General features: G+C 38.8%; 1 protein-coding gene across 1 annotated transcript in view; it reads right to left on the bottom strand.

The window, feature by feature from the left end:
• LOC107753496 (serine/threonine-protein kinase MARK1-like) overlaps window positions 1–10,050 on the bottom strand; it is a 27,534-nt gene extending 17,484 nt beyond the window's left edge. Inside the window, exon 1 of the mRNA XM_016569649.1 lies at window positions 9,534–10,050. Within this exon, the coding sequence (XP_016425135.1) occupies window positions 9,534–9,584 (51 nt within the window). The 5' untranslated portion in view covers window positions 9,585–10,050. The remainder of the gene's footprint in view (window positions 1–9,533) is intronic.
• Window positions 10,051–10,824: the final 774 nt, after the last annotated feature.

The raw sequence follows: 10,824 nt of genomic DNA, 5'->3' as shown, positions 1-10,824 counted from the left end.
GTCGTGTTATTTTATTACACTTTGAAGAAACGTGCATAATATTTTGTTCAATGCGCCCTCTTGTGGCCTCAGGAGAGAAGCCAAAAGCTTTTTTCCCCCTAACTGAAATGATGCCTTTTAAATTCGAATATAATTCGAATTTTGATCATATTTAATTAGAAAATTCGAATTTAGTTTTTCAGTCATTTTGTCAGCCCTACTACACAGTGTTCATTGCTCCCTACTCCCTGAGCAGGGGAAATCCGTTGAAGTTTACTTCACTTCGGAACATGGGCTGGAATTGGGAACCGCTGATGTAGCCTATTGTAATGTTGTCTCTGGTATTCTGGTCTGTGAGCGTATATGCGTTCAGGGGGCATGGCTTTGGACTGCGATTGCAGGGAGGGTGGAACGTTCGCTTTCAGTGCTATCAGGCTAAAGTTAGCATTTTCCAAGATCTCCTACTGCACCTTTAAGACCAACCTCAGGTCTGTATTCCAAAGCGTTCATGAATTACAACCATTTACGTTTGGATTTTCACATCTATGTTCAAAAAAAATGAGGGGGGGGGGATTTTAGGGGGGTTAAGAGGCAACAGTTAAGAGGTTAAATATATTTTCAAGTTAAAAAGTTTTTTATATACAACAGAAATTCTTAATTCGTAAATATCATTAAGCTTTCAGGGAATTGCACCACATGACATTCAGACATTGTATAACCTTCCTTTTCATAAAAAGATCAATTTATCTTTAAGAGACTTATTGATCTTGAACACACAATCTTGCGGGTCTTCTGGGTCCTCTCTATGATATCATTTCCTACTTTAAGTTTTTTTTTTTTCATGCATACTGGCTTCCACCACATGCCATTCCTGGGTGTAAAGACATAACTTTCTTTTATGGACATTTATTTTCTAGCTTAGCAGTCAAATAAGGTCACGGCTCCCCTAAACAAGGACAATCGCGCCAGCTCGTTAGAAGTGAGCTACGTGCATGAACTGTGTTCCGATCTATATGATCCCTACACAGTGTTCATTGCTCCCTACTCCCTGAGCGGGGGAAATCCGTTGAAGTTTACTTCACTTCGGAACATGGGCTGGAATTGGGAACCGCTGATGTAGCCTATTGTAATGTTGTCTCTGGTATTCTGGTCTGTGAGCATATATGCGTTCAGGGGGCGTGGCTTTGGACTGCGATTGCAGGGAGGGTGGGACGTTCGCTTTCAGTGCTATCAGGCTAAAGTTAGGATTTTAGGGGGGTTAAGAGGCAACAGTTAAGAGGTTAAATATATTTTCAAGTTTAAAAGTTTTTTTTATACAACAGAAATTCTTAATTCGTAAATATCATTAAGCTTTCAGGGAATTGCACCACATGACATTCAGACATTGTATAACCTTCCTTTTCATAAAAAGATCAATTTATCTTTAAGAGACTTATTGATCTTGACACACAATCTTGTGGGTCTTCTGGGTCCTCTATGATATCATTTCCTGCTTTTTTTCATGCAAAGTTGGCTGTCACCACATGACATTCCTGAGTGTAAAGACATAACTTTCTTTTGTGGAGGTTTATATTCTAGATCAGCAGTCAAGTAAGGTCAAAGCTCCCCTAAACAAGGACAGCTGGCGGGTTCCGTCTTAGTGATGCCTTGCCTCGGATGGAGAGCTATTTTTGACATCAATGCAAGCAGAATTCAGTATTACAAAAAGCTGCAAAGCATTTATTCTCAACAAGGAAGCCATTAGAACATGCATGCAGAGCTTTGAAGAAACACAACCTCATGCCAGGGAGGAATCTGGCCGCTCCGCCACAAACCAAAAAAACGACAAAAACAACAACAATTTTCAGTCAGCAGCGCTGGTGTCATCCCTGTGCTCTTCCTGAGCAAACGTCAACACTTCAGCCAAATCTGGCTGGACTCTTAAACCTGGACTCCACACCAGCGTTCAGACTGTGATTTACTGAAGAAGTCACTCCTAAAGCCTCAAGAAATGAAACTAGTATCCACATTATCTTACGTTTTGAGCACAATGGCAGAAAGCCCAATCCAGGCCTTGACAATCAGCATTCAGTGTAACTGGTGACTCAGCGAGGTATCGAATGATCCAAACACATGCCAGCCAGTGCTGCCCAAGAGCAGATTTTGCACTTTCAGGAGGCTAATATACAGGCAAAACTGAGTAATTCTGTAAAATACTGCTCTTGAATTATTAGTATATATACACATTTGTTTCAATAGTGCAGTAGTAAGTATATATATATATACTTACTGCTTCACTGCTTAATAATAAAACTTTTTTTTTTAAACTTGTCCACCAACCAGTCATGTGGTTCAGTCAACATACAAAAATAAATTAATTAAATAATCTGACCTATTTAATCGCAAGGCATGTGGTGTGACTCCCCAACAACTCAAAATAACTTTTTACCTTAAAAAACTATATAAAAACATTTTTTTTTTGCAAATTAAGATATTTACACACATGCATTCAAAGTGTAAGGAAAATTATAATTTTTGCCTTAATAGTTAGATAAAATTTGAAATCTCCTTGAACCATCATGAATACAAAAAGTTCACTTCAGAACATGTTTTAAACAAGATAATGGACACTTTTGATCATCAATGACCCCAATGTTGATTATAAATATAAACATTGATACAGATAGCTCCAATTATATTTTATCCTAGTATATTGACCCAATATTTGTATTTGTAGACAGGTTATTATGTTATCGCATGATCAGCTCTCATCAGTCAGTAAGTTCGGTTTGAGATCCTCATTATTTTGACTGTTGTGACTCGTCTTGCACCATGAGCAGTGCATTCAGTCACTGCGTTGAGTAAAAGAAGTACAACTTTTAAAAAGACCTGCATTCAGTTCCATTCTGCTGCACTGCGTCTCAAAAAAGCACACTGCGTGAAAGGCCCCTCAGAAGGCAGCCAGGCAGCTCACTTGGTTTGGGAACACAGCTCAAGTCTGATCAGAAGCCACAGATAAAAAAAGTGAATCCTGAAGAGAAGGCAGATGAAATGAAACAGCTGCAGTTTTGTGGGCATTCCTGCTTTAGCATGACAATAAACACACTGGCTGGACAAAAACATTCCGACAAGGTACGATCTCTCTATACACATCCCCCTCTACACACACACACACACACACACTTGTCCCTTTAGAAGCACTCCCTTCTCTCGCAGCCTTTCCTCTGTTACGTAACTGTCGTAAAAGTGAAAGCATCTGCAAGAGCTCTCTAAAATGCTCTGACTCACGTTTGTTTTGATGGTGGCGGCTCTGTTCAATTCCTGCATCACTTTCACTTCCATACCCTGTTCTTGAAACATACTATAATGCAAGTACGCAAAAGAAACAAACACTTCTAGCAGACTCGAATTCATGCATCACTGCTTTCTGAAATGTACACAATTGCAAGCACATATTGCATTCTCAGGGTGGCCACAAGGGGAGCTATAGCGACACAAGTTAGTTAAACATAGGGTAGCAACAACTATCCATAAAATTGAAAATAATTAATATTTAAAATAATCTACAATGAATTTGATTAATTGCGTCTGTTTGTCTCCGCCTCCACCAGTCACATTATTTTACAGCAGTGAATAACGTAACTAAGGCGCGTTTGCACCTGGTATTAAGATTTTTTTGTCAAACCGATCACAAGTGGACAAAGCTAAATACAGGTGTAAACCGGGTCTAAAATTTTTTAGCTTGTCAACTTTCGACTACTTCGCTAGCCAGACGGGATTTAAACTTTGCCGTCTGAAATCGTAGGTTTGGTTTGAAGGTGAAAAAATGTAAAAAGCACAATGCTTTCCTGATTCTAACACAAACCCACAGCGTTCTGAGTAGTTTTGTGGCTATCAGAGCATAAACGAAAGCTTCTGCGCTCTGTATCGTTTTCTGTTGTCTCCTTTTACGCTCTTATGTAATTTGCGCGAGCTTATTTCGCAGGACTGGATCGAAAGATCAGAAAAGGCCCATACATACACCCACCCATAGATGCTCCCCTCAAAGTAATCAGGAAATTGGTCAAAAGTGGACAAAAGTGCGTAACTTACATTTTACAGTTATATCCTTATCTGTAAGTGTTACAAATTCACGTGAGTATTTCCATTTTGCATAAAGGTCCGCCCTGACAGCAAGCGATTCTCCACTACACACTTCACTGAAATCTTGGGCTGGATGTAAAATAATGTTGTTGTTTTTCTCAGTTAAATAAAGAAAATCAGTGTATTTTTTGTTTGTTTTTTTATCCGATTAATTGAAGAAATCAACCGATTAATCGATTAATATAATCTATCAAAATAATAGTTTGTTACAGCCCTGCAACCCATAAGTCAAAAGAGCACGGGACACCATTGTGTATCATTTCTACTGAATTTTAAATTAAGTAAAAGGTCACATAACTCACTATCATCCTAAACAATCCATGAGTACTTGGATACTCATGTCCATCCACACAGGTGTAAAGTACTGCCTGATAAAGCACAACTTGCATCTCTAAATGCATCCCCTTGTGACAAGAACGTAATATTCTTTCACACCCTTGAGTGCCACTAAATAACCTCAAGAATGCACATTAATTGTGGTCAACGGCAACATACGATCACAATGCACTGACCAAACATTAATGTATTTGTGTAGAGTATGCTTCTGACTTCAGGGTCCAGGTCCCGACTGGCTCATCAATCAAGTAGTGCATAGTTAAGATACAGGAATAGCTACAGAATAGTTGGCTTGCAACCTAAAAGCAAAGGTCACACCGCTGGCTCTTGATTTGTTCTTAAACAAACGATTCGAAAGTCGATAGGAGATCATCGGCACTGATGTACCTGTGCCGCAGCTTCTGTCGAATCGCGATCTCGATTCCATTTCGATTTATCGTGCAGCCCTACTGTGCCCACTTGAATAATTTACAGAACTAGTTTTCCCTAAATGTGGGGTTCTCAACTCTTTCCTGCAGAGTTTAGCTCAAACCCTGACCTCCAACTTTCTAGTAACACTGTAGACCTTGATGAGCTTCAGGTGTGTTTGATCAGGGTTGGAGGTAAACTCTGCAGGAAAGTGGACCTCGAGGGCCAGAGTTGAGAATAGCTTAATGTTAATTATTGCATGAATTGACCAGATAGTCAAACAATTGTTCAAGCAATTCAAACAATACTCGTCAATTACCAAAATAATTACTGATTGCAGCCCTGTTCTTCAATTACTCTGGAAACTGTGTCACTGTTCATATTCTCCAATTCACGCACAGATAGTAAGGCAGCTGCGTTGGAGGGGGTGAGAGCGTCTTATAGTTTGACAGCTGCATTGATTATCACAGAGAGAAGTGCACTGATATCCAAAACCCCTTTGACCTCTGCCAGGACACACTGCAGCAAACAGCGCTTTACAACACTCCTTCCTCTTATCCACAAATCAGCCCGTCTGCAACTTCAAGCCCAACGACAACAGACAAGAGTGAATGCAAACCAAGCAATAAAACCGAATCAATATCTAATGACTATTTCAACTCTTCTTCTTACGGTTAATAGTCCTGCGTCAGAACTCATATCACCCATAATGCATTTAAAGAGATAATTCACTGAGAAATTAAAATTCTGTCATCATTTACTCAGCCTCGTGTCGTTCCAAACCTGTATGACTTTTCTTCATGAGGAGGGGGTAAATGATGGCAAAATAATATTTAATAATTGTTTTTGGGGGGGGAACATCTCTTTAAATGAAATGCTGAGATAAAAAAAAAAAGAATATATATATATATTTTTTTTTTTTTTTTATATAAAATACAAAAATATTTACAATAATTATATATATTGTATATTATATATTTATTTTAATATATATAGGCCTATATATAATTATTGTAAGTATTTTTGTATTTTATATATATATTTACATTTTTAATTTCAAATCAAGTACAAATATTTCCTTGACTTTTAAGATTTTATTAACTTCCATGATTATTTACGGATTGGAAATCACAATTTAAAATTCCCAGATTTGTTCATAAGCTACAGAAAGTTACAGTGTAAGCAGTGTAAAAACACGTTTACTGACTATGCAAAAGATATTACATTTAAATATTCAAAACTTTGAAGGGAAAAATGTAAAATGTGTAAGAATCTGTCAGTAAAAACAGTGATCAGCAATTACATATAAACACTTTTAGTTTAATGGCGATAACAGGCCTGACCGGGTGAGATGTACAGAGCTGATGACAGCCATCTCTAGAGGTTTCCTCCACTGATTCAGCATAAATTACTTACATTAATGACCCGCGCCACACACCCAGACGACCTCGGAGCATTTCTGTGCTTTTCATTAATCACAGCCTGTAATTACATGATGGAGTCAACAGCCCCTCTGTGACCATTATCAGCGAGTCATAAAGATCCTCCCACAGGCCGCAGACCTGATCCTGAGTGTCCTGCTGCATCACTGGAGGATTTCAACACAACACAAGTGCAGGAATCCTTTACATAATCAGAGCTCTGCAGGCCGATAACCTGAGATGACATTAAACCCACAGAAGCATGAGACATGGCCTTTACACGGCCTCTTTTCTCCAATAACTCACTGATCAAGATCCTTCCCCATTGTGCTGACAGTGAGTAATTCCTCTGTGAATCAAGTCTTTTTGTGAATCTACAAAATGCAAAGATCCCAAAATCTCACTGCATTTCCTCATACCTTCAAATCACACTTATTTGTGACCCCGGAGCACAAAAGCAGTGTTAAGTCGCTGGGGTATATTTGTAGCAATAGCCAAAAAATACATTGTATGGGTGAAAATTATAGATTTTTCTTTTATGCCAAAAATCATTAGGATATTAAGTAAAGATCATGTTCCATGAAGATATTTAGTAAATTTCCTACCGTAAATATATCAAAACTTAATTTTTGATTAGTAATATGCATTGCTAAGAACTTCATTTGGGGCTTCCGATCCCAGAGAGCGGGTGTAGATTTTCAAATAGTTGTATCTCGGCCAAATATTGTCCTATCCTAACAAACTATACATTCGAAAAATTGACCCTTATGACTGGTTTTGTGCTCCAGGGTCACATTTCATTGTCCAATAGCATTTTTAATATCTGAACGAAAGCATGAAATACCTAGTTTTGAAATGGGGAAAATTTTCAGCGAATTACAGCTTAAATTTTGGAATGGCTTTTGACGACTGGGAATAAAGCGCACTTTTATGGTGACTGCTTTGTCCTATTGGAGCACGCCAGAGCAATAACTATGGGAAAGAGCTGCGTAAAGATTCTCCTTTTGTGTTTCACAGAATAAAAAAGCATAACTCCATGTCCTAACTAATGCAGAAATATGGCAGACGGGCTGAATGAAAATGCAAACTCATTCTGTGACAGTAGGTGCCGCTTATGGAAAAGCACAAATTAGGGCTGGGCGATATAGCTAAAATATATATCAACGACATACGTTTCATATCGTTCGGTATCGGTAACCTTTTTTAAAACAGAGCAATAGAAAAAAATGTTTAAATTTAACCACTGTATTTTTTATTTGCCTAACTTATTATGACAAACAACAAATATATATATATATTTTTTTTTTTTACAGTCAAACAAAATAAAATGTAAACAAATATCAAATATTAATAAATGCAAATGTTTATTTTAAATTCGACTAATATTCATTCTTTATTCACAATCTCCTCATCACAGGCAGAGCACTCAATAAGATTCTCCTTTTGTGTTTCACAGAATAAAAAAGCATAACTCCATGTCCTAACTAATGCAGAAATATGGCAGACGGGCTGAATGAAAATGCAAACTCATTCTGTGACAGTAGGTGCCGCTTATGGAAAAGCACAAATTAGGGCTGGGCGATATAGCTAAAATATATATCAACGACATACGTTTCATATCGTTCGGTATCGGTAACCTTTTTTAAAACAGAGCAATAGAAAAAAATGTTTAAATTTAACCACTGTATTTTTTATTTGCCTAACTTATTATGACAAACAACAAATATATATATATATTTTTTTTTTTTACAGTCAAACAAAATAAAATGTAAACAAATATCAAATATTAATAAATGCAAATGTTTATTTTAAATTCGACTAATATTCATTCTTTATTCACAATCTCCTCATCACAGGCAGGCAAAGCACTCAATTCAGCATGTGTTCGTGTTTGTGTGAGCTGTCTGCGTCACTCACGTGCCTATATCGACTAATATAGGCACGAACATTTTTTATATCGTTATCGATGAAGGTGTACCGTCGATTAGGGCTGCACGATAAATCGAAATGGAATCGAGATCGCGATTCAACAGAAGCTGCGATTGTCATGCGTATCTTTCATTGAAGCACGGTTCTGTGATCAGCAGTAAATCTCCATCCGAAGGCCAGAGGGCGCTCTCGCGCTGAAACTCCAAATACGCCTTGATGATTTCCTGCTGATTACAGAACCGGCTTTACTAACAAAATGCGCATGACAATCACATTCGATTAATCGTGCAGCCCTACCGTCGATAAATATTGATACCGTTTTATCGCCCAGGCCTAGCACAAATACATGCCGTGCATACATTTTCATTGCACCCACTTTTGTGTTTCACAGAAAAAAACAGCATATTCTGTCCAAACCAGAAGTGATAAAGCAATCAAAACTCTATTACTTCCTTCTCAGCTTGTCCGAAACAGCGGAGCAAAGCGACAGCACATTTCTCACAGCCAAATCTGATTGGTCCAAATTCACACTAAACTCCAAATCTCTAGAAACCTGGTAAGGACACCTGGTAAATTTCTTTAACTTCAGTGTCAGTGGATGATAAACAATTTCTGTTTTCATGTCGTAAATACTGAGTAACTAAAATCCTAGTATTTGCTGTCATTCATTTGCATTAGCGATATCAGCAGTCTGTCACTGAAAACCTCATTTAGTGAACTCTAAAGTAGGCCTACCCTGTTGAAAAATACAGCATATGCTGGTTAGGTATGTTTTGAAGCTGGGATGCTGGTTTGAGCTGGTCCTTTGCTGGTTCATGCTGGTCCTTTGCTGGTTTGTGCTGGTCCTTTGCTGGTTTGTGCTGGTCCTAAACTGGTCCGACCAGCTTAAAACCAGCACATGACCAGCAAAGGACCAGCTTAAACCAGCATCCCAGCGTCAAAACATACCTAACCAGCATATGCTGTATTTTTCAACAGGGATACTGAGCTTATTATACATTAATTACAATGCAGTTACATGTAAACAGTGTGAAAATTGGTGCCGGGACGCTGAAGCATGAGGTGGGACAGCTTCAATCTGATATGATGATGATCATCAGTGTGTTGCATTGCTTAACACAGGATAGGAATCTATATACTTATACAAACTAATATAACTGAAATGGCTTAAATTCAACACTGGACACCATTGTCAAACCTCCAGAAGACAGAAGGAGTATGTGTTCAACCAGTCCGGCCCATTAAACGCCTTAACGAAACCACAAGGACGCGAACGAGAACAAACGCATTATAATCATGAATATTCATGCGCACCGATACAGTGTTTCATTGACTCACATTCTCGGCGTCGCGCTCGTTCACGGTGGGCAATGGTGTTCGGGTCGACATCTTGTGTTTACAGGCCGCTCGGTACAGCAGAGCCGCGGAGCCGGGCTTAGCCAAGATAGCGCGGAAGATAGGAATGTCCGATCCCCGTCACACCGGCATGTCTCCGGGCCTTCAACCTGCGACGCGGCGGCGGCTTTCCGGACTATAACATGCACACATCCAGGAGCGGCCCGCGTCAGCCGCGAGCGAGATAGAGGCAGAGCGACGCGACGCTGCGGATGCGCGGACAGGACGAGCGCGCGTGTGTGTGTGTGTGTGTGTGTGTGTGTGTGTGTGTGTGTGGAGCCCAGGCTCCTGCATTGATCCACCCTGATAGAAACACACACAGAGGGGGAGGACGATGATAGAACTCAATGCTTCTGTCGCAAAACAATCAATCCGTTAGTTTTAACCCGTGCATAAGCTCAATCAGTGCTTTAGTTTGAGACCGTGCAGTGTTTGGGGAAAGTGCATGAACCTACACTGTTCAAATGTTTTACCACTGGCTCTTAAAATAATATGCCTCTCCACATCTGACCTACATCACCACCTAATGGATATAAAACAGTACTAAAATCTTCAGGGTAATTTTTTTTTTGATTTAGCACAAAAATTAAAGCCTACATGTCTTTACCTAAATGTTTCATTTAAATTGTGTGTCGGGAATATAATTAATAGATAATAACCTCTCACAGTTGTCCTCATAATCATCCTCCACACCGCTAGAGGGAGCCAGCATCTGAGTTCTGGAGGTGTGCAGCACAATACTAGCATTGAAAATATCATACTAGTATACTACTCTTACTGTTTCTGCCTTATAACAAATTAAAATAATAAAAAACAGATTAAACAACAAGAAAAAGGCAAAACATCTACAACACTATATTTAAACTTTAACAATTTTATGTACGTATACCATGCACTGCAGAAATACAGGGGTTGGACAAAATGACTAAATAATGTGAACACCCACTATTAGGCCTATAGGGGTTCATATAATTTGTGTAGACTACAATGCAATTATTATTATTATTTTCATTGTCTGTATTCTCTAGGTTGTATATCAGTATAAGTTGTGTTCAGCAGTGTTTAGTACAAGCTCTCGGTGAAATGAGTGACTTGTCAAGACTTCCAAAAAAAGAGCAAATCATTGGAGCCCATTTAGCAGGAGCGTCTGTAACCTTAAAAGCCCAGTTGTTTAGTGTTTGAAGAACAACAGTCTTCCTGATTATGACTGCATACACAATGCATGCAAGACTTC

The sequence above is a fragment of the Sinocyclocheilus rhinocerous genome, unplaced genomic scaffold, assembly GCF_001515625.1.
Source record: "Sinocyclocheilus rhinocerous isolate Xijiao unplaced genomic scaffold, SAMN03320098_v1.1 scaffold1523, whole genome shotgun sequence".
NCBI classification, from domain to species: Eukaryota; Metazoa; Chordata; class Actinopteri; order Cypriniformes; family Cyprinidae; genus Sinocyclocheilus; species Sinocyclocheilus rhinocerous.
This window is presented reverse-complemented; position numbering and strand designations above follow the sequence as displayed.